The sequence below is a fragment of the Uranotaenia lowii genome, chromosome 2 (assembly GCF_029784155.1).
Source record: "Uranotaenia lowii strain MFRU-FL chromosome 2, ASM2978415v1, whole genome shotgun sequence".
Classification (NCBI taxonomy): domain Eukaryota; kingdom Metazoa; phylum Arthropoda; class Insecta; order Diptera; family Culicidae; genus Uranotaenia; species Uranotaenia lowii.
In genome coordinates this window covers 341,792,304-341,817,303 of record NC_073692.1, presented here as the reverse complement: position 1 = coordinate 341,817,303, position 25,000 = coordinate 341,792,304, and the positions used below count along the sequence as shown (strand labels likewise).

Below are 25,000 nucleotides of genomic sequence, written 5' to 3'. Positions count from 1 at the left end.
GTCAGGATGGAGCGTTCCAACTGGACCTGCCGGGCCCATGATAACTGCCTTACCCTCCTCGCTTCCGGTCAGAACCAAATGACTTTCCTTGTCCATCGACATGCAAGTTATGTTACTGATATGGCCTGACGTTTCATTTGGAGCGATATCAAGGATGGGTGCGTTTGTCTTAATGTCCCATATTTTGAAGGCACCGTTACCATAGCCGGCAGCAATCTTCTTGCCATCGTGAGAAAGCTTTGCCGCTTCACATTTCTCACCAAAACCTTGCATTACTTTGCAGTCTCCAGAAGGAATTCTCCAAACGTAGATTTCGCCCGATTCGGCACCTGCTAGCAGCACGTGTGCTCCGAAATGCCACTTCAGCCAGCACATGTCTCCCATCGAAAAGTCCCATACTTTCTTGAAGTCTTTCGTTGTTTTAAAAACTTGAATCTGTCCAGCCATGTCACCCGTTGCTACGAAAGTTCCATCGAAGCTAAAATCGCATGCTATCACCGAATCAGTGTGACCGGTAACTTCGAAAACATTTTCTCCAGTCTTAGTGTTCCAGATGAAGGCACGGTCATCTTCACCGCCAGTCACGGCAAGATCCTCCGAGGGATGCAAAGCCCCACAGAACACTGGTCCCGAATGCTTTTTGAAAGTTATCAAAGCATCATCCCGTTCCGGAACGTAGGCATCCTCTTGATCCTCATCATCAGCCATAGCCCCAGCTTCCTCGTCGTCGTCCCCATCGACATCTTCTGTAATGACAACAAATCAAATATAATCTATATCATGAAAAAAAAAAACAATCATCATCGTTACCGTTCATATCTCGCTCCCATTGATCCAGCACCTCGTCAGCATCCCCTACGTAAATCAACTCGTCATCGCCTTCATCAGCGTCCAATTCGTAGGAAGAATGTGGTGGAGTATTCTCCCTCATCTTAGCTTTTCATCAGATATAGAGAACTGTAAAAACAAGTTGAAAAACATTTGAAAAATTCAAAATTCAAAATGCGACTTCACTCACCAATCACTGCTGTATCAAAAACATGTGCATGCGCTTCCGAGCTGACAGATGGTACGTTACGTTCGAATGTTTACATCTGTTGATTCATAAATGCGCTCTCCGTTTATTTGTACTCCAAATCCCGCTTGAATTCATTCAAAAGATTCTCCCACCTGGTCTCTCTCGCTTTCTCTCCTTTACCACTACAATCGAATTGGCGGTTCCACGTGGTGAATTAAGTTAAACTCACCACTTCGTAACGGTCAATGGCCGCACTGAAAAAAATAAATAAACCTTAAAAAAATAATTTTTTTTTGAAGGTTTATTACCTTTATTACTGATTAAAGCTGGAACAAATATCAATTTCTTCTTTTGTCACCCCCCCCCCTTCGAAATTTCCAAAAATCCGAAAAAAAGTTTAAAGTGTTTGATGAATATTTCAGAAAAAAACCAATATCTGAAATACTATAAAACCTAAGACAAATTTGGGCAGATGGGATTTGTTTCACCCTTTGTATTGCAATTTATTCCAATTTATTTGTTTTCCACAATATATTTTATTGCCTCCCCCTCGCGATGTTCCCACTCCGAGTGACATAAAAAAGATTTTTAATTTGTTCCGGCCTAACTAATAAGCCTACATGAAAACTAAATGCTGATTCAACTTTCATGACGTTTTTTATTCTCAGAATTCTACTCAGCTACTAGCGGTCTTCAAGAAAGTTTTGTCAAAAAAGTACACAAATTGGTTGATTGAATTTTCACCTAGAAAAAAAAAACTTTATTGCATATTTGGATTCAGCGTCCCCCAACTAGTCAAAATCAGTTCCCAGATTCCTTGCACCTAGGAAAAATGTAAATTTTGTTGCCTTAAGTAATTTATGAAATTTCAACAAAAAGCAGGAAGGGTTGAAAATTTTTTTCAATTGTTCTTCAGACATCTCTATGACAATTTTTGACACAAAATCAAACTTTTACAATAATTTGGTAAAAGAAATGTAAGTTTTAAAAGAGATTGAAATTTTTTTCGATTTTTATAATCGATAAATTATCTTTTAAAGTTTTAAGTCATTCATTAAATGAAGCTAAAAAAATAATATAAGCAAAAGTGTTAAATTCAGTTTCAAAAATTGTTTTTCAATTCAAATAAAATTGTTTTTGTTTAAATATTTTCTATTGCAGAACTCAGATTGAAATTTATTTGGGATTTCGATTGAGAATTCAAGAATACAGATGTGGATAAAGCTATTTAACAATTATGATTCATCTTATGATATTATATTGCATATATTTGGATCGATTCTAAAGATGTGAGTTTTGGATTTTTTTAAACGATCTTAGTCTTATTATTATTATTATTATTTATTTGAGACCTTTTAACCACCCGGGTTATTCGGGTCTATTCTTAATTTTTGCATTTCATTGTGTTACAATTAGTTCTTGTCTGAGTTGCTGGTTTTACAAATTGTGTAGGTCCTTATAGCTCGCGAAGCAGTTTTGTTTGTTTAAGAAAAGAAATTAATTTATCTTCATTTTCAGGTGTGTTCGAGAGGACCTCGCTGATATCTCCGTTGAAGAGTAGATTTGTTCTCACGTCGTCGTACTTTCGGCAATCCAGAAGAATGTGTTCGATCGACAGCGATGTCCCACAGACTTCGCAAGTTGCTCTACATCTTTCTCTGCTGAACAGACCAGAGTGTGTCAATCTCGTATGGCCAATTCGGAGCCGACAGAGGGCCCGGTTTTCTTCTCTGCTTTTTCTGTCGTTCCAGGCAAACGTTGTGCATTTCACCTTTCGAAGGAACTTTTCCTGTTCATTAAACCACTGGTTCTCCCAACTTTTCCTTATGTTCAGTTTTATTGTTCTAGATGCGTCTGGGGCAGGTATTTTCATGTCTATCGGTTCATTAGATCTTCCAGCATTGGCGAGGTGGTCAGCCTTTTCATTACCAGATATTCCGGCGTGTCCAGGGATCCAGCAGAACGTGACGTTTTTCTTTTTAGATTCCATTTCTACCGCCTGAATCCAGGGGTGTTTTGAGGAACCACTTTCGATGGCGGCGATACAGCTTGCTGAATCGGAAAAAATGATGGTTGGGACAATGGGCGACGTGATCATTGTAACGGCCTTTAAGATTCCCCAAGCTTCGGCTGAAAATATCGAGCATTCTTTCGGTAACCGTTTGCTAAGTGCTAGTGATGAAGTCCAAATTCCTGATCCAACTTGATTTCCTACAACTGAACCATCGGTAAATATTTGTTGGAAACAGTTATAGTTTTGTACCACGTGTTCTTTGAAGATTTTCGTTGCTCTTGTAGAAGAGACCCCTGCGTTCAGGGATTTTCTGAATGTCCAATCAATTTTTGGGGAACGTAAATACCAAGGGCGGTGACCGTGTCTTAGCATAGGCTCGATGGGACGTATGGTTTCTATGTTGAGATTTTCAAGAATATTGTTAGTGCGGCCAATCAAAGGATGACTAAATTCTTCAAGTGTCGTTGCCCTTTGGTACATTTGTATGGCTTTGAGACCGAGTTGTTCTGCGTATGTGTGTCGGAAAGGTAATAGACCTGATTCTGCGTATACGGATAATACAGGGCTCGATTTGAAGGCACCTGTTATACTACGAACGATAGAGTTGTAAGAGGGTTCTAGAGTTTTTACAATTTTTTCCCCACCAAGACTGTACAATCCAATCCCATAAAATAATTTTGGAATTGTCAAGTTACGATGTAGTTTCATTAGAGTGCGTCTATTGGGTCCAGTCAAGCGGTTACCGATCATCTCAAACAGTCTGCTGGTCGTTCCCAGCGATCTTTTGCATTCTTTGGCGTGCGCGCTAAAACGTAGTCGTCGATCAATTGTAAGACCAAGGATTTTAGCTGATGGAACTTCTTCTATTTCTTGATCGTCAATTTTGATAGTTGGAACTTCTAGATGTTTATTTTTGCGACAGATATGTAGAATTTGGGACTTTGTTGAAGACAGCGTAAATCCCACTTCTTTGGTCCAGCGATTGGTGATTTCAACAGCATGTTGGATTTTTGCTCTTACCTCTTTTTGATCTTTTCCCCACGCTATAAGGAGAATGTCGTCTGCGTATATTAGCGCCTTAACGTCTACTGGAATTCTGTCGAGTAATGAGTTCATAGCTATGAGAAATAGGGTCACAGATATCACAGCCCCCTGAGGAACTCCATTTTCTTGGATTTTTGATTCTGATTCCTTTCCATTTACAGAAACAATAAATGTTCGGTTTTTCAAGAAGCTTTGTAAGTACTTTCCCATTTGCCCTTTCACGCCCCACTTATGCAGAGTTGACAGGATCAAATATCTCCATGCTTGGTCATATGCTTTACTGATGTCCAAAAGTGCCATGTCACAGTGCATACTTTTCTCTAACACTGGGTGAAGTAAGAGTTCCAGGTCACCGAAATAAGCATCTGTCCCTTTGCCGGATAAGAAGGCGTATTGTTCTGCTTTAAGGAGATTGTTTTTGAAGAGTAAATCTGTCAGCCGTCTATTTACCATTCTTTCCATCACTTTTCCGACACAGTTTAACAGGGTTATTGGGCGGTTATTGTCTACTATTCTGGGATTTTTACCTGGCTTAGGAATGGCAATTACGATACCGTGCTTCCATTCAGACGGTAGTTGTCCAGAATTCCATATCCCATTGAAGACTTTTAGGAGGGTCAGTTTTGCCGTATACGGTAGAAGTTTCAGAATCGGATAGCTTATCATGTCCGATCCAGCAGATTTACCATTGCTTCGGTCTAAAGCCCATAAAAGTTCCTCGATTTTAAACGCAGTGTTGAACTCCAGGTTTTCTCCTCACTCAAATGACAACAGATTTCTTTCTGCTTCAAGTTTATGTGCTTGGAATTCTACGTTGTAATTTTCGGTTGCAGAAATTTGGGAAAATTGATTCGCGAAAACGTTGGCAATTTCTAAAGAATCTTCAATAATTTTTCCGCTGATTAGTAAGGAGGATTGGCGCCATCGACGTTGTCCTCTCAAGGCATTGACTCTTCTCCAGATGTCCTGTGTAGGTGTGTTTGGGTTGATTCCTTCCACAAACTGTTCCCATGATGAGATTTTGGCTTGTCGAATTGCAGATCGTGTGAGGTTTCGAGTGGCTTGGAATTCCTTCAGAGCTGTAGCTTTTTGTGGGTGGTTGATGGGTAGTTTTCTAAGAACTTTTAGCTTTTTACGACGATCTTTTATGAGCGTGGCTATGTTTGGATTCCACCAAGGTAAGGATTTCTTACCGACACATCCAGATGTTCTTGGAATGCTTTCATGGGCGGCTTTTTTAATAATTTTAAGAAGTTCGTTACTATCAAAATCCAAATTCATTGACAGAGATTCCTGAATGCTTAATTCAAATTGTTCCCAGTCAGCTTCTTCCAATTTCCAGCGGGTTCTGATGCTTGTTGATTGGATTTCTGCGAGCATTGATATTTTTATTGGAAAGTGGTCGCTACCTCTACAGTCGTCGTCAACGCTCCAGACAAATTTATTGACCAAACAGTTGGATGTCAACGTCAGATCTAGAGGGGAAGTTGATCCAGTAACTGGATCGAGGCGTGTATGTTCTCCAGTATAGTCGGCAGATCATCTGCGGCGGTGGAGGAGATCTACCGCAAACTGAAACGCGAAGCAGGAAGGATTGGGTTGATGATTAATACGTCCAAGACGAAGTACATGCTGGCCTGCGGTTCCGAGACCGACCGAACCCGCTTGTCCAGTAATAACAAGGTCACGATCGACGGCGACGAGCTGGAGATAGTCGAAGACTTTGTCTATCTCGGCTCACTGGTGACCGCAGACAATGACACCTGCCGTGAGATCCGGAGGCGAATTATCAGCGGAAGTCGTGCCTACTATGGACTCCACAAGCAACTGCGGTCGAGAAGACTTAAGGCAGAAACACAATACAGCGTCGGTCGTCGCGTCACGTCAGCGGTCAACGCTGTCGATAAGTACTAAAACGCGGACGCGACGCACCCGACGATTTTTGCATCACAATTCAGCGTCAAGAGACATCTAAGATGTCTCTTGACGCTGAATTGTGATGCAAAAATTGTCGGGTGCGTCGCGTCCGCGTTTTAGTACTTATCGACAGCGTTGACCGCTGACGTGACGCGACGACCGACGCTGTATTGTGTTTCTGCCTTTAGCCCTCGCACGAAGTGTAACCTGTATATGACGCTTATTAGACCGGTTGTTCTCTACGGGCACGAGACATGGATATTGCTCGAGGAGGACCTGCGTACACTCGGAGTATTCGAGCGACGAGTGTTAAGAACATTCTTTGGCGGCGTACAGGAGAACGGAATGAAGAGGCGAAGGATGAACCACGAGCTCGCGCGGCTCTACGGCGAACCCAGTATCCAGAAGGTGGTTAAGGCTGGCCGGATACGCTGGGCGGGACATGTTGCGAGAATGCCGGATGACTGTCCTGCAAAACAGGTGTTCGCCACGAATCCGGTAGGAACAAGACGAGCAGGAGCGCAACGAGCGAGGTGGTTAGACCAAGTGGAGCGTGATCTGGCGAACGTGGGGTGCCCGAGAAATTGGAGAACGGTTGCCATGGACCGAGTGAATTTTAGGAATTATGTTCGTCAAGTTGTGTCGTAAGACGGAATACTATGTAAATAAAATAAAATAATGTTCTCCAGTATTTAGAAGTGTGAGGTTGTGATCGGTTATGAACTGTTCGATCATTTCTCCCATTATGTTAGTTTTAGAGCTGCCCCATATAGGACTATGGGCGTTGAAATCTCCCATCAAGACGATGGGTGAAGGAAGTGTTCTCATAACATCCTGGAGGTTGGTCAGAAATTGCTGGGGAGAACCGTTGGGAGATAAGTATACTGACACGAACGTTGCTTGAACAGGATGATTCAAAGAGGCTGCCACTAGCTGCAATTCGGTGGGTACGTGCAGAAATGTATGCGGTATGTCGGATCGTACACCTAACGCTACACCATGTTGTGATGCACACGAGGGGCCAGTCTTGAGTTTCCAAAGATAGTCCTTTTGAAGATTACACGTGGGAAAGTCGTTGATACTGCATTTGGTTTCTTGCAAGGCTACGATCACAGGATTATCGTTCAGGATGAGGTTTTGTAGTTCTGATAGATGCCCTCTTAAGCCGCATATATTCCAGTGCACAGCCATAACTCTCGGTTTCCAGTTGTCGTCGACCCCACGGTTACAGGTGGGTGGTTGATCCTGCAGACGATGTTGAGGTATGTTGATGGAAGGTTCTGATGCTGATTTAATGCCAATCATTGTCGCAGTTGTCGGTGGGAAGCGTCTCGTGCTGGTCCCTTCGCCAGGGTCCCAATTTGGCGATAAAGTCCGGAGATGTTGATTGCTGATCGTTTTACTAAGAGTACTGGATCTGTAACGGTCAACAGAGTTGGGATCTGGTCGTTTAGAATTATAATCGGAACTTACTTGTGACCCCAAGTTACTATCCTCAAGAGGGGCGTAACTTGGGGTGGGAACGGATTGAAGCGTGTCTGGTTCTCGTAACTCCAAAATGGTTACCCCAGTTTGAGTTTGGTGCTGTGACTGCCGGTATGTTGGATGACGTTTTGAGATTCCATTTTAGATTTTTGGAGATATTATCCTTGTTCATGACGACATAAGCTGTTTTCGCTTGAGCTCCTTCCAAGATTGTTTGTCACAGGGGTTTCAGGGATTTCATAATCAGATGAGTCGCTGTTGGATTGGTCCATTTGCGATTCGGAGTTGTTTTCGTTGGTGGAGGTGCATATAAACTTTTTTGGCTCTGTATCCAAAGAAGATCGGTTGCCTCGTTTTCCTTTTGGAATGTTTTGGCTAAGATCAGATTTGGGAATAGCGATGTTTGCCGATGTTGCTTTGCTTTTAGAGCGTGTGTTCAGTGCAATTTCGGGATCGGATATTATTGGAGTTTTCTTGAACGATGCAGCCACAGGTTTGGCGGCCACGGATTCGTTGATTCCTGAACGTAGAGCGTTAAATTCAATACATTTTCGTTCATACATCTTCTTCAGTTTCTCGAACTTAGCTTCCATGCTATCACACACATTTTGTAGTTGCGTAAGCTTCTCGACCTTCTTTGTGAGCTGCATTATTTGTGCATCCTTTCGCTGGATGTCGGCCTCAGCGCTTTCTACGACTGTAGCTGCAAAGGATGGTTTGTTGGATTGATTTGCTGTGACTCGCTTTCGAGCCTCAGACCATGTTAATGACTCGTCTGTTTTAATGCGGATTACAGCTTCCTCTTCTCGGAACTTCGTGCATTTTCGGCTGATTGCAGAATGATCATTGAAGCCTTCAGGACAGTGTGGACAGTGTAATGGGAGTTGACAGGGGTTTTCAAGGTCGAATGGATGGTCTCTAGCACAACGGGTACATTTTGCTTTATTCGTACATCTCTTTTTTGTGTGTCTGTATTCAAGACAGTTCCTACACACCATCGGCGATTCATAATATGTTCGAACCGGCACCTTTGTCCAACCAAAATATACTTCCGTTGGAAGTCGTGTTCCCGAGAAGGAAAGAACAATCAGGGGAGTGTTGATGATTTTTTCTTTTTCTCTACGAGTAATTCGACGAACAGCTATCACTCCCTGTGATTTCAATTCGCTCAACAGTTCATCAGGTGACAGATCAACGGTGTCCGCCTGGTAGCACATCCCCTGAATCTTATTCAGGGTGGGGTGGTCAACCACCTTGACTGCTGTGTTTAGATCCAGACGGGTAATGGTCTTCAAAAGCTCAAATAGCTCCACATTATACGTGGAGATAGAGTAGCTTTTCCCGCCATTTTCCAGATTTAATTGTAGCTCTTTTCTAAGAGATCCTTTCTTTAGTTGGTTTTCAATTGCATTAGCAATAAAAAACGGATTCTTGGGTAATTCTCCTGGGTCAACACCCGGACGTCGTATTTGCAGCCATCGTTTTTTCCCATCGAATGCCGAGCTATGCATGTAGGGGGGTAATGGAGAACTATCCACAAATGTGGTGCCACGTGTGCAGGCATCTGTTTTCTATACATTAGAGTAATTTTTATGTTAAAATTTTTTTCTGTTTCCAAGAAAATGATTTTATTATAAGTGTTGTCTAAAATGCCGAACCTCAAACCGTGCGGGCTAAATGCGCCTATTTATGTTTTGAACAAAATTTCTGTTTTTCGGGCAATATTTCCGTATAATTTCATTAACACTGCTAGAAAGTAATAATTTTCCTACGACAAAGCTGGAGTGTTATGAAAATCTATGTATATTATAATTTTATGGAATAAAACAAAAATTAGGGTTGCCATACTATGGAGGCAGTTCATCCATCAGAAAAACTTTATCAAATCTGTTTTTAGATCTTCAATTCTCTCTTAAGATGTTATTCAGAGCTTAGATTTAAAGGTTCAATGATAAAAATCATTCATTTATTCTTTTTAACCTGTTATTTTAGGATGGAGGCATTTTACAAACATGATGGGGGCATACAAAAACACTCTATTAATCCACTATATAATCATTATTAAACTTCCACAAAAGCTGAAATATGTTTAATTTCTAAAGTTCATTTGAGTAAGAAACAAAAACCATCCTAGTTTTTGATTTAAGCTTCTTTACGTATAATTTTTAAAAGTCGAAATATTACATCAAAATGTATCAAAACCTTGTATATTTTTTGAATTTTTTTTGAGTTTGTTAATTCATAAAATTCTTTCTTGCCTTATGTTCTAAGCCTATCACCCTCAAAATGCATTGGTCAGATAAGCTGTCTAGTCAGCCATTTTTATCAAACAGCCGTAGGGTCATTTAACCCGATAGGCCCATTTAGGAAACCTTTCCCCTACCTTTAATGAGCAAGCATATTACCAAAAAGCGCACGAACACTTGACAAAAACACGAAAGAAAGCGTGCTGAATGCATATCTGGGGGAAAACCGTCATTCTGTAGAATAATTTGACAAGAAAGCTCGTAGAATTACAGTGGAATTATTCTAGATTTTTTTTTTCAAAGCTGTTGAAATTTTGCGTGAGAAGGTAAATTTGTATTTGAAAAAATACAAAGAAACGCTTTCCCTTTTCTGAAACATTCAGAATTTGGAATTATTATCGTTAACTTTTTTTTGATACATACTTAGTACTATAAAAATGTCCAACTATGAGTCAAAGTTCAAAATATAGACAATAGATTCAAGGGTGGTTTGAAGTCTAAAATGGAAATTCGTTTTATGATTTGTTTTTTTAGTAAGAATTAGTTTGGGTATTTTTGAATAAAATCTAATATATAAAAATGGAGACGTTTTCTTGGTAACACCATCACGTATAAACGGTCGGTCAGAATGAAGAGAAATTTGGTATCCGAGGGTATTTTGAGTGTGATGGTTTGTTTAATAGTTCCAAGAATCTCACTTTTTATGGAAGGGGAGTCCCCATTCAAAAATGGGACACAAGCCGTACAATTTTGTTACGATTTTCATAAAAATCTATTCGCGAGCACAATGAAGTTAAGGACCTTTAATTAGGAGCGGTTTGAAAATATTTTAGAAACCATCTCCGACCCCAAAAACTATTACATACCAAATTTCAAATTGATTTGTTCGGGATTTTTCGAGTCTATAGGGAATTGACAGACAAACATTCAGTTATATAGATATAGAAGATAGATGAGTGCCCACATTATTTAAATGGAAAGAGTATTTCAATATAGCATATCATATAATTAGATTCAAATCTGTTTACCAAATCAATAAATTATCTCATCATGTTAAAACGCGAATATTTATTCATTTTTGACAAAATTTGTCCCAAACAGTTCGAATGTAATAAAATCCCCCCCTCTTTCCTAAAAAATATTTCTAAATACAAATATTGGTCCAAATACATAAAAACCTGTCCACCAAATTTGATGAAAATTACTTACAAATTGTATAAATTGTGTCATATGCTCAGTCTCAGTAAACCCAAAGCCCTCTAACGACGTGGTATTTTAAACAAAAAATTACCCTACTTTCCATGTAATGGGATTAAATGTAACAATAATGATATAATGTATCAATAAAATAAGCAATTTTTGTTATTTTTTGCAAAATGAAAATCTAATTTGCATTAGGGGATTTTTTTTTATTATCTGACGGGTTTGCGCCGGGGGTCTTCAGATTTTCCCCAAAATTGAAAATTTGGTTCATTTTTGCGACTTAAAAACACATGTATTTTTTCAGATTTCTAACTATTTTATTTTTTGAGTTAGCTTCGGTTAGATTTTTTTGTAAATAAAAAATAACCATTTTTCAAAGCTACATAACTCTGTTGTTTCTCAACGGAAATTATAAAATAGCACATCAAAATGCATTGAAATTTTATCAGCTTTCCAAATAGAATAGTTGAAAAAAATTAAATAATGATCTACAACATGAAAAGTTGTAAATAAACTTTAAATGGCGTCTAAAAGCACCGTCTGCACCATCGAATATTTTGCAAAAAATACCATTGTATAGCTCGATTCATGATGCAACTTTCATTTGAAGACATCAAAGTGGACCATTAACACCTTGAAGAGTTATGAAAGAAATAATGACAATAAATCTCTTTTTTTGCATCGAAAACAAACAATGGTCGAACAACTGCACTCACATATGGAGATAGCAAGCACTTCTAACAACATGGAAACAAAAGAACTTATCAAAGCTGGTAAAAAACACTATTTTTTCGTCCTTTTCAGACTGCCCTTACTCGCATAACAGTCCCATATGAATTTTCGTCATTTTAGGTCAACATAAGGCTTCAACATAAAAGACTAAAAAAAGAAGTTCTAGAAATTTCGAAAAAATATATCAATTCGTGGCTGTCCTATATGAAATATACCTGAATAACAGTCCCATATGTGAAATACCACGGATTTGAATACTTTTCAATGTTTCTTTCGGCGAAATAGTCTTTGGTTTATTGCTTCACATCAAGTTATGCACATTTTACTGTCATTTTTAGAAGTTTATGCGCTAAGTTTTGCATCTCTAATTCCCCAGATTTGATTTAAAATGGACGGTGGAACACTGAAGATTCGTGTGTGAGCGATCGAGGTAGCTAAACACTGATGACGAATTATGTTCGTTTTAGTATGGTAAACCTCAAAACTGGGCGAATGTAGAAAACGAATACGATAAAAGCATTGACCATACTGACTGGACCCTCGATTTCGTTTTCTGGATAATTTTTCCAACAGTACGCAATGTCGATTCCAGAGTGCGCATCGATCGGTTTGAAGAAATGCTATCCCAGTTAGGAAATGCCACCCAACTTTAAAAAAAACAGGCGATTTCTACGACAAAATCGGTCTAAACAGGTACATTTTTCCTACAGGGCATTTTTTGTCAAAATTATCAGGTTCGCCACCTGCCGTCGGTATTGCGAACCTACAAAATCTGACAACAAAAAATTAGACAGAAAATGATTTAATTTTTGTTCTAAGTGTCATGTCAGTGTGATCAATGGTAAAAGTATCATATCTCGCGTGAGCTTTCATTACGTCGAATGAAACAAATTTTGAAAAACTGAGATATTCACTAAAAAATCTTCATTATAACATTATCTACTTATGCGATTGATAAAACAATCAATTTAAACCCTTTTAATGTATAATATTTAAGGCTTTCATAATGACGAATGAAACAAAACCTTGCTTGCCCATTTCAATGTTGCTTACGTCCCTTCTTCCAAACGGCGAATGTGCAGAGGAAGAAAAATCTAGCACATTCGCTATGGATTCCATGAGCAAACAAGTGTATACAGGTAGAAGTAATCAGAATATCAACCTGGCAATAAATATTATTTCAGATTCTTGTTTTCAGACTTCTTGAATCGATAATCAAGGCTTTCGAACGCTGTAAAATAATGCAGCAAGGAAAAGAAACCGAACAGCAGCAGTAGCAGCAAACCTAACAACTAACAGCAGCAGGCTGATCGGCAGCAGCCATCTGATGTTAGTCACCCAATCACCCGATTCACATTATTATTACGCATTCACTAATAAATTTACCGTTACACTCGATAACCCACTTATTTAACATTCACTATGCCGAAAAAACTGAAAATTTACCGGTAATTGCCTCAGAAACATTTGGGCGTAAGTGCAAGTTGAACGAATCAAAGGACGAATGAGACAAATTTCTCCTCCAACTGATCGGCATCAGAAAGCTGATAAGCAGCAGCGAGCTGGTTTGACCGATGTCGCACCCGATTCACACATCACATTATGCATTTACTCACCAATTTACCGCTACACTAGATATCTCACTAATTAAACAGCCACTACGCCGAGAAAATTGAAAATTTCCCATAGTATTTGCATCAGAAACATTTGGACGTAAGTGCAAGTTGAACGAATCAAAGGACGAAAGAAAAGAGACGAATGAAACAAATTTCCCCTCCAAACGACGAATGTTTTCAGACGTATGAACGATTTATGTTTGAATATGTCGTATGTTCCTATATGATTAAAAAATAGCTCTAGAAATTGCTAAAAAAAATGAATTCATAATGTGGAATATCTGACACAATTAGTTTCCATGGATATTGCGTATATTTTGAAGGGTTATCGGCGAAGGAATAAAAATAGGATTTAAAAAACACTCTTCAAAATTCAGAAGCGTTTTTCTCGGTTTGGTGTTTCTGTTTCATTCGACGTAATGAAAGCTCACGCGAGATATTTTCATCATTTTACAGCCTGGGCTGGCCATACTGAGCTCTTTGATTATTTCTACAACATTTGTGCCACTTTCTCATACTTTTTTGATCAATGGGAAAGGATTTTGGTGTCCAGTGCTTAGCTCCCGAAATAAAAACTATGTAAAGCACGTCTATATTTCATTTTTTTAATCACATTTTTGTGATCCCAAACACAAAGACTGAACCTTCTACCACTGACCACACTGACATGACACTTAGAATAAAAACTCAACAATTTTCTGTCTAATTTTTCGTTGTCAGATTTTGCAGGTTCGCAATACCGACGGCAGGTGGCGAACCTGAAAAATTTGACTAAAAATGCCCTGTAGGAAAAACGGTCCTGTTTAGCCCGATTTTATCGTTGAAATTGCGTGTTTTATTTTTAAAGTTGGGTGGCATTTCCTAACTGGGATAGCATTTCTTCAAATCGATCGATGCGCACTCTGGAATCGACATTGCACACTGTTGGAAAAATTATCCAGAAAACGAAATCGAGTGTCTAGTCAGTATGGTCAGTGCTTCTACTATTGGCATTGATTATACTTCACAATGATCTTTGATCGAAAAATTAATAAGTTATATACTGCCGTTCTAAGCAAGATTGTCCCATGTGGAAAATCGTGCAAACGAGAAAAACGCGATTGAAATATCAGCTATATTTCCAACTTTTCCCTCAAACTAAAAATTCACCGACAATTTTTTCGTAGTGAACAGTTTAAGTTAATCATTTTACAATGTTTTCTGCCAAAAAAATTACATTTCCTACGAAAAAAAACAGCGAATTAGAGCCAAAAATGCTCCGTGTGACACTTTTGCGTAGAATCAGAACGCATGCCGATGCTAGTTCTACGAAAAACTGTCACACGGCTACAATTTTTCTATCATTTTAAAAGCTTGCGTAGTTTATTTTTTTCCCAAAAACATGCTAAACCGTAATTTGAGCAATACGTTCCTCTTTGTTTATAAAAATGTATAGTTGAGTATGGATCCTGTAAGTAATGCCTACGAAAAGTGTTTAGTAAAAATTTCTCTGAATAAAACACTCAAGGCTTCTCGCTCCTCCTCTGCCCTCCATTTTAGTGTTCTTTTCAGTGAATAACATTAAATTCAATAGTTTGAACTCATCTTAAGACAATTTTTTGATAAAATTTGCATTTTTCATAGAATTTTCTCTAGTGTGACATTCTTGCGTAGAACTACCAACATAGAGACAACCACCTTGATGAAAATTTCGTTTAAGTTCAGAACAAAGTATACTTGTTTGTGTTTTTATTCGAAAGTTAACACTAAAAGAGACCGTTTCCAGCAAAAAAGTGAAAATGACCCAAAAGTCACATGGGACATTCTTGCTTAGAACGGCAGTTTAGTATATGACCAGGTTGTAAAAGCAACATTCCCATAATTAGTTATATCACTTAAACAATACGATACTCAGAATTTTGGTTAAAATTTAAAGTCAGTTTTGCTGCAAACACTCTACAAAGCACGAAAAAGTAGTGTTTTGTACCTGCTTTGATAAGTTCTTTTGTTTCCATGTTGTTAGAAGTGCTTGCTATCTCCATATGTGAGTGCAGTTGTTCGACCATTGTTTGTTTTCGATGCAAAAAAGAGATTTATTGTCATTATTTCTTTCATAACTCTTCAAGGTGTTAATGGCCCACTTTGGTGTCTTCAGATGAAAGTTGCATCATGAATCGAGCTATACAATGGTATTTTTTGCAAAATATTCGGTGGTGCAGACGGTACTTTTAGACGCCATTTAAAGTTTATTTACAACTTTTCATGTTGAAGGTCATTATTTAATTTTTTTCAACTATTCTATTTGGAAAGCTGATAAAATTTCAATGCATTTTGATGTGCTATTTTATAATTTCCGTTGAGAAACAATAGAGTTAAGTAGCTTTGAAAAATGATTATTTTTCATTTACAAAAAAAAATCTAACCGAAGCTAACTCAAAAAATTAAAATGTTAGAAATCTGAAAAAATTCATGTGTTTTTAAGTCGCAAAAAGGAATCAAATTTTCAATTTTGGGGAAAATTTGAAGACCCCCGGCGCAAATTGTCAGATAAAAAAAAATCCCCATTAACGTCTTAAGGAAACAGTCTTGAAGCTTGTCTTGAAATCGTCCAGTAATTTTCACCTGTTGTAAATACTTGGCCAGTGGAAAAAAGATTAAGTGTGATGGGATGTACAGGATTCACTTCACAGATTTATCTTTCTCAGATTGCTCGTAGTTATTAGAATCATTTAGTGACAGATACTCCAAATATTCGAATTAAACTGTAAATTTGCACAACGACGATATCACATTATGCTTCAACGCGCGATACTGTCTCGGTGATGCAGAGAGCATGTTTTATGCTCTCCGGTCTCTGAGTAAAGTTTCAGTTTCGATACATGTGCTCTAGTTGGTATAAACCGGCCAATTCGGCCATTCGTTCGGAACCGGAGCTGATTTAGGAAAACACGCGAATTACCTACAGTTCCATTCCAGTCAGCATAAATGTGACTGTGTGAGCATCTTGATATCCAAAACGGAGAGCAACCCCGAACGATATCGTCCACTCTCCAAAACGTGCTTTGAACTGATAATGTTAGATGGTGTCAATGCAATCCGAGTGACTTATAATTTTGACAAAAATAACCTTTTAATTTCACCAAATTTAATGGATGTTTTTACAGAAAGACCTAAATACTTTTTCTTTATGTGGCAAATACTCAAGAATTCAATGCAAAAATGCTAGCAAATAACAATTCTAGTTTTCAAGACTTCTGTAAATCTAAGATTAAGTTTTATAAGAAGATTGAAGAGCCTAATAAAACAATCAGAACTGGTTCGAACTGCTTATTCTAATTTTTATTTGTTTTCTAGAAGAACTTTATGTATTTTCTCCAAAGCTTGCTTTCTGCAATACAGACTTTTAATAATATTTTCTTGTTTTATGATTATTAACTATTAAAGTAAATAAATTTTGTCGTTTTTCTTATCCCAAATTTCTATGACTTCTAACGTGAGTATTTCTTCCAATACTCAAAATCGAAAAATCAACTAATCCTAATACTTTCGTCGGGCAGCCAGCAATCGGTGGTCGAAACGGGGAGAGAATCGAGATCAACCAAAATCATACCGCCAGTTTACGTGTGCATTTCAATTCGGCCGGCAGACTTTTTCGGCAATTCGTGAGTTCCCATTTCCGGAGCTGTCTTTTCGGTGTAATAAGTGCTAACTGGTTGATAGTTTTTTTTCATTGTTCAAAAGCATGCTAGAACTCTTCAATTGACAACTTTAACCCGTTGGCAGTGAAAAGCTAATTAGAAGACGACGAACATAATTTTGGGTACGTTCAATAACCTACAATCCTAAATTCTAATTAAAAAAAAAAGTCTGATGTCTTCAATGTCAGTTATTTCATCATACAACTCCGCTTTCCCACTCCATTTGAAACTTCTGCTGTGAGTGAAGTTCTAGTTGGGAAATGCAACATCCACATGTGTAAACTGTCTGGCTTCGGATGTCATTGATTGCATAGCAGTATGCAGAAAGTAAAACACGTGGAGTGTTTGTACTTCACTCAGTACATACAGCCTTCGATTATTCTCATGGGTTTCCTTTGCAGTTTGTGTTTCTCCGAAAGTGTTCAAATAAGAATAATACTCCCCTGTTCGAAACTTATACGAACTTCAAGAAGAGAGTGATGAGTGGCTGAAAAAAAATCGTCTCGCTATTTTCTACCTGCAAGTTGTAATTATCCTTCGTAACCCCTTTTCCAAAACTACACAATCTGAGTGGGTACCGGTATGTCGTCAGCCAGTCGGTCGGTCGTTTGCCGAATTCTCGGTACTGGTACTAGTTTTTTTTTCGTGTTGCTTTTAATACGTTTAATGATATGAAATTTAATAAATTGACTGGGGGACGCTGTATTTGCAGCATAGTGTGGTAAACAACCCTCGGATCCCAAAATTCGTTCGTTGACATTGCGCCTTGAAGTGCCGAAATTTTCGGAACTGTGCTGTGGTCAGTTTGCTTTGAAAGAGGTTCTGATTTTGTTTATCGAAAACGGTGAAACAAGTGAGTGTATAGTCCTGTTGGCGCCGAATAATTTTTAGGATCAGTTTCGCTTACAATGCAATGTGTGTAAGAACCGTAAAAAAAAATCTATGGATTAATTGCGATTAACTGATAAGTTGCTACAATAGCACTCTTGTTTGAACTGGGCGCTGAAATAAGGAGGAATCAGCTATTTTGGAGGAATAACGTAGAGTTACATCACACCTTTCATATTAAAAGAAAGATAGACACACAAATAGGAAGACATCAAATTCTTTATTCGATGAATAACTTAGAAAAATTAAATTAAACAAAAAATTAAACCATGATACGGTTTTATTAAGAAGGTGTTCAGTAGGGTAGTGCCGAAATTGCATAGTGTCTGGGAATCTGGGGGCTCAACCTCAAAATAGTAGATTTGGATGTGGAGAAAAAAATTTTGTATGGGGCCAGCTTTAAAAATCATGTTTGGAGGTTCTGCAAACGCGATCTTTGATAAAAGTTCACAAATTCGATTTGAAAAAAAAAAAATGGGTACTAAAATTTTCACATAGCTTCCATGTTTTGTGTTTTTAAATTTTTTTTTGAGTTATTAACAACACAAAAAAATAAAATGAACTAAATTTGTATCGAAAATTTAAATCAGCATTTATCAGCTATTTAAAAAAAAAGTTCTTTTTTCCATAATTTTATATTCAACACACAAAAAGGTGTACTCAGCGATATTTTTTTTGATGTCAATGCCGTCAAAGATTCGAATTTTCTTGCACTCATACTTTTCTGAGCAAAGTTTGTTGTTTTTTATCATTCTGTAAAGAGTTAATTATGCTTCAATCCTTAATAAAAACCTCAATTTAGGATATTTTTTATTTAACTAATCAAATTCGACCTTATAAATATCTACTTGAAAATCGAAATGCTTGCAAAACAGACAAAGATGAATTAAGGAAATCATAAGAACCATATGCCAAATTTTAGCTGAATCTGACAACGGAAAGGGGTTGCAAATGTGAAATAGATTCTGAGACATTGTGTTCTAAAAGAGCATAAATAAGTGGTTTTTCTTTAATTTTTATTTTCTCAACCTGTGGATTGCTTAATTATGTTGATTTACTTAAATTTAAATCAAGAGAAACATTTCTTCTTGGACTGCAACAAGATTGGTCTTAAAAGAAAAAAGCTATTGCGATTCATAGATTGTATTTTAGCCACAAATTGTCATTTAAACGCAATCAGTAAAATGTACCCATTGCGAGTACCGACAATTTGTGACCAAAATGCAATATTTGAACCAGAGTAACTTTTTTTTATAACTCTAATCGTGCAGTCTTCAGGTGAAACATTAGTCTTGATTTAAATTTAAGCAGAATCAACTTAAATAAGCAATCAATTGATTAAGAAAATAATAATTGGTGAAAACCAGTTTTTAATGCTTCTTCAGAACACAATGTCTGAGAATCTCTTCACACTAGATATTCAGTGCAACTCCTTTCCGTTGTCAGATTATGCTAAAATTTGGAATTTGGCCTTCTTTTGATTTATTTAAATCATCAATGTCTTTTGTTGCAAGTATTTCGAATCTCATGTAGGTGTTTATTAAGCCGAATTTAAAGAATTAAATTAAAAATATCCCAATTTGAGATTTTTAATAAATGCGCAAAATCTACATCTTCGATGGCATCGGCATAAAAAAAATTTAAGCTGGGTACACATTTTGGTCTGTTAAATAAAAAATTTATAGTAATAATAAATCTTTTTTTAGATATACAATACCGTTCACAATTGTATAGAAATTGGAAGCACGCGCAGTCACTTTGACTTTGACCTTCCATAACTTTTTACTCTGATGGAATTTTTTGATCAAATTTTCAACGTAAGATAGATCAACTATCACACTATTATATCACAAAATTTGAGCTTTCGAAGGATTGTGTGGCCAGATATACAGTAATTCTACGAAAACAGAACTTTTTGGACTTTTTTCATTCAAACTGCAATATCTCAGAAACTACGCAACGTTTTTTTTTTATTGAAATTATGCAGAGTGATTGTTGATATATAAAGTTAACATGTCTGAAGTTTTTGAAAAGTTCTATCGATAGGACCAAAAGTTACGCGATGTACAATATTTCTGGCATGAACCTATAAATGCGATTTCTATAGAATTTTTGACGATTCATGAGAACAATATCTTTTCCATTCACAAATTAGTGAAATAATGTCTGACAGAAGTAATAAAGAAAAGAAAAAAATGAATAAATGATCCATTTGTGTTTTCAAATCAGAATCTCACAAAATTCTTTCAAGTTTTTCATTGAAAAAGATTCACTGGATGTTGAATATAAAATATAATTTTCCTATGGAAACATTCGTCCAAAATTCTATAGAAATCGCATTTCAAGGTTCACAAGGCCTGACATATTGCACAACGCGTAACTTTTGATCCCATCGATAGAACTTTTCAAAAACATCAGACATGTTAACTTTATATTTCAACAATCACTCTGCATAATTTCAATGAAAAACGTTGCGTAGTTTCTGAGATATTGCAGTTTGAATGGCAAAAGTTCAAAAAGTCCGGTTTTGGAGAATTACTCTATCTCTAGCCACACAACCTTTAGAAAGCTCAAATTTTGTGATATAATAGTGTGATAACTGATCTATCTTACGCTGAAAATTTGATCAAAAGATACCATCAGAGAAAAAAGATATAGAAGGTCAAAATCAAAATGACAGAGCGCAAGCTTCCAATTTCTATACAATTATGAACGGCACTGTAGATGATTTAAAATTTTGATACAAATTTGTTTATTCAATATTTTTTACGTGTAGTTTTTAATCCAAAACAAATTAAAAAACATAAAATATATAAACTTTGTAAAAAAATTTAGAACCCAGAATTGGTTCGAATCTGAAAAGTGAACTTTTTTGAAAGATAGTGTTTGTAGAACCTCTGCGGAACATGATATTTTTTGGTTGGCCCCATACAAAAGTTTGTTCTCCACACCCAAATTTTTTATTTGTAGGCTGAGCCCTCAGATTCCCAGACATTATACAATTTTGGGATACCCAAGTATTCAGGTTGTTCCACTATCTCCAGTAATTTTGTTCATAAATTACACTAGTTTACAATTTTTTTAACTAAGTAAACTGAAGATCACTTCTAATGTGAAATCGGGCGCTGAATCCGAAAATGAAATTAAAAAAACTCAGTAGAACAGTTTTTAACCCTCCAAAGCTGTTCAGGTCAATATGACCCGAAGCGCACATTTCAAACATCTTTATCATCATTCCCATATACTGAAGAACTGGGAATTTCAACAGACCAAGTATGTTCTATAGAAACAATGGTCAAATTAACGACAAAAAATTAAAATTTGAGTTTTGAAAATCGGTTCATTAGGAATTGAAATATAGCTAAGCAAAGCCAAAATTGTATATCGTTTTTGAAAGTTAGATTTTTTTTCTACCTGAAGATCTGAGATAGCGGTTAAAACTTTCATTGGATCCCAACATATCTACACATAGTCGGATAGATGGAACGAAACCGATTTTTTTTAGTGTTTTTGTTTCAGCGATCGTTTTATACTCGACGATAACATTGAATAATATGATTTACTATTGGCCTCAAATATCAATTCAAACCGTAGATTTTAAGTGGTCATTTATCAAAATCAGATCAAAATACCATTACAGTATTTTTTGCATTTTTGAATAATTTAACGAACCGCGGTGTACTTATCATAGTATAAGAAGAATTTAATATGGTAAATGTCAATCTCTCCAAGTCAAAATCAATTATAAGCTTACCAGAAAGTCATATCCCAAGTTTCAGAACGATCTGACCATGGAAAGGGGTTCTTGAGTTTCAAACGTGAATAGGCATTAAAGGTATTTTGCTCGGGAGGAATGAAAATAGTGGTTTTTCATCAATAACTTTTTTCTTAACTGGCCGATTGCTTTTCATGAATAACTTTCTTTTAGCCTAAATTGAGACAAATATTTCACTCGAAGACTGCAACACGATTGGAATTGAAACAGAAAAGCTATTGCGATTCAAAGATTGCGTTTTAGCCAAATAATCCTCGTATTAGAAGCAATGCGTAAAAAGTACTCACTGCGTATTAGACGTCAATTTGTGGCCGAAATACAATTTTTTGACTGCAACAACTTTTTTTGTTTTAAGTCCACTTGGGTTGCAGTCTTCCAGTGAAATATTTGTCTATATTTAGGTTTTAAGAAAATCATCAATAAAAAGTAATCGGCCATCTTCGTACTTCAAAATAATCAGATTCCATCACGTTCACTGTGGTGGAATTGGCTAACGCGCCGTTGTACTGAAGCGGAGATTGCGGGTTCAAGTCCCGTCGTTGAGCTGTTGAATCTTTTTCGAAAAATTCATGATTTTACGGCTTATGTTCTTTCTTTCTTTGATACCTCATGCTTCTCTATTATGAACATGTTGGTAACGATATTATATGGAGTCAAGCCCAAGCAACATTTCAGGTTTTATAACCGGCTACAAGACCAAGTTTAAGTTTCATTAGAGGTCTTAAGAGTCTTAAAAATCAATCAGTGTTACTTGGGAAAAGGATTCCTGTGTTTTTTTATTTTATTTTCGACTTTATTTATGACCATAGCGAATTTATCTTAAAGTGTGAGATTTGGAGGGCATCATTCTAATTCGTTTCTGATGAAAATTTGGCCTTTCTTCTTATTTTTCCCATCAATTGCTGCACACTTACGGAGTCAACTTCCTCGGCACATTTGTTCTACATTTTAATCATTTGAGTCGCGCCCCGATCCGTTTTCCCACTTTTCTTAAGCTTGGGCTTCATTATTGCCCGAAATCTTTTTTCCAAAATATCATTTTGCCAAAATTAACTATACCAAAAATTAACAATAAATAAGGATTTTTTTTTCTTGCTTATGATTATCACACAAACTTAAGAAATAATTAATATTATTGATAAAATACATCAAAATATTCAAAACAAATAAGGATAAATGTTTCAAATCAGTACTATTTCCGGTAAGTCATTAACTTATCAAAAGGATGTTCCTTATTGTGAACTAGAAATATGCTTGATAACGAATTCTAAGCAGTCAAGTTTTCAAATTTGAAATCAATATTTCCGAAACACCAGAAAGAGAATGAAAATCAAAATTTCATATAAAGCTTCGGGAACAAGAATTAATGCATAGAAATAGAATACATAAAATATAACACCTGATTCAAATAAAATCTGAGTTCTGAAATAAATACTAAATCAGGTTAGAAATTAAACATGATTAAAAATTGTTAGAAAAATGATAAGGATTGTTATTAACTATTCATTGTTTTTAACATTCCTTTTCTTGATTTTTGGTGAAAGGATTGAATAATAAGTTCCACTGTAATATCTGGAATTCGAGAAAAAAATTAATCACGTTTTGAAATGTGGATTCTCTATTAGAAAAAAAACATTTTGAACTTAGGAGAATTTATTCAATTGTTAATAATGGATTTTTTTCATTTGGAAAATGAAGAAAATATTTGATTTTATTGCAAGACAGCCAGTGATCAAAGTCAAAGATAAAACCTTTTTCTATATTAAAATTCATCGAGTTATTAAAATGAAAAGTTAAAAATAGTTATGAGTTTCAAAATAATTACTTTATATATTTATAATACAACATGTTCAATTAAACTTACAAATTACAGATTAGATCAATTAGCTCAATAAAAAATTGATAAAATGAAAATAAATATAATAAATTCCACGTTTTGATGTAAATACTGAAAGCACAAAGTTTATACAAATTAAATTAACATGGGGCATTAAAATTTATCTTTAAATTTGCTACTTCAAATAATTTTAAAACTTTCCAAAGATAAATTAAAAATCATGATCGATTAAAAATATGATTTGAAATAATCAAAATAAAAGAAATAAAATTTATAAATTTATAAATTTCTAAGTTTATCAACTCAATTGAAAATTTTATAGTTTAAAATTTCAAGCTTTGAATTTGTTGTTGGTTTCAATTGGAATTTTAGGTCCTGAGAAGCACAGAAGGAGGAAACTATATTTTTCTTTTCAAAAATTTAGTTTCAAAGGCTTCAAAGAATGTTATGTTTTAAGAGCATAAAAATTTAGAATTAAAAAAAAACAAAAACAAACTTGTAACAAATATTTCATAAACTTTTAATAATTTAACTTTAAATTCGGTAATTTTTTTTTGAAAATTAAATAAAAAAATATGAACAGAAAATAATAAGTTTTTATTAACATTTTATCTTTTTTTTTTGTTTTCAATAAACTCCGCTAACCCCTTTAAAAACTTATTGATAGAATTTAATTGGTTTTGGTGCCTATGATTGAATGGTTGATTTGCTAGATCTAAGCGCGCTGTACTCGTTTTGTTTGCCAAATTTTGACTATCACCTTGCGTTTTGATGAAATGGATTTATAAGCTTCGAAATATTTCAGTTTTAGGTGATATCAATCATTGATAACTAACAAGATTAGAAATCTACTTTAAAGAAAAATAAGATTTTGAATTTGTTTATTATTAATTTAATTCAATTAGGAAGATATCATTAATAGTATTTCTGATTCTGACATTACTTAACCCTCAAAAGCTGTTCGGGTCAATATGACCCGAGACGCACATTTTAAATGCCCAGAAATACCGTATGGCGTGTTATCAAGCAGTACAAGGAAACATTGACGACGGCTCGGAAGCCGCATTCGAAGCGTCGGAGTGGAACTGTCGACCGGAAACTGCGTGGGAAAGTCATCAAGGCCGTCAAGAGGAATCCCAATCTTTCAGACCGCGATTTGGCCAATAAGTTCCAGGCCGCTCACAGTACGGTGCGACGAATTCATCTCCGGGAAGGAATAAGGTCATTCCGAGCCAGCAAACAGCCAAATCGGACGCTGAAGCAGAACAATGTGGCCAGAATCCGTGCTCGAAAGCTGTACGACCAAGTGCTGACCAAGTTCGACGGATGTATTCTGATGGACGATGAGACCTACGTGAAGGCGGACTTTGGGCAAATCCCAGGTCAAAAACTTTATTTGGCGACGGCTTGGGGGGATGTACCTGCAAAATTTAAGTTCGTGTTTGCGGATAAATTCGCCCGCAAGTACATGATTTGGCAGGGGATATGCAGTTGTGGACAGAAAACCAAAGTCTTTCTCACTGACAAGACAATGACATCAGAAGTCTA

The 25,000-nt window shown here is 36.3% G+C and overlaps 2 protein-coding genes across 9 annotated transcripts in view; one reads left to right on the top strand and one right to left on the bottom strand.

The window, feature by feature from the left end:
* LOC129743703 (angio-associated migratory cell protein) overlaps nt 1-1,382 on the bottom strand; it is a 101,379-nt gene extending 99,997 nt beyond the window's left edge. Inside the window, exons 1-3 of one of the 2 annotated variants that reach the window (XM_055735817.1) lie at nt 1,019-1,382; nt 811-957; nt 1-743 (exon numbers count right to left, since the gene is read on the bottom strand). In XM_055735817.1, the coding sequence (XP_055591792.1) occupies nt 1-743; nt 811-931 (864 nt within the window). In that variant the 5' untranslated portion in view covers nt 932-957; nt 1,019-1,382. Of the gene's footprint in view, nt 747-810; nt 958-1,018 lie in introns of both variants that reach the window. The other variant, XM_055735816.1, reaches the window with a different exon arrangement.
* The window catches only part of LOC129743701 (zinc transporter ZIP10), a 114,635-nt gene that overhangs the window by 64,698 nt on the left and 24,937 nt on the right, over nt 1-25,000 (top strand). The window lies entirely within an intron of this gene.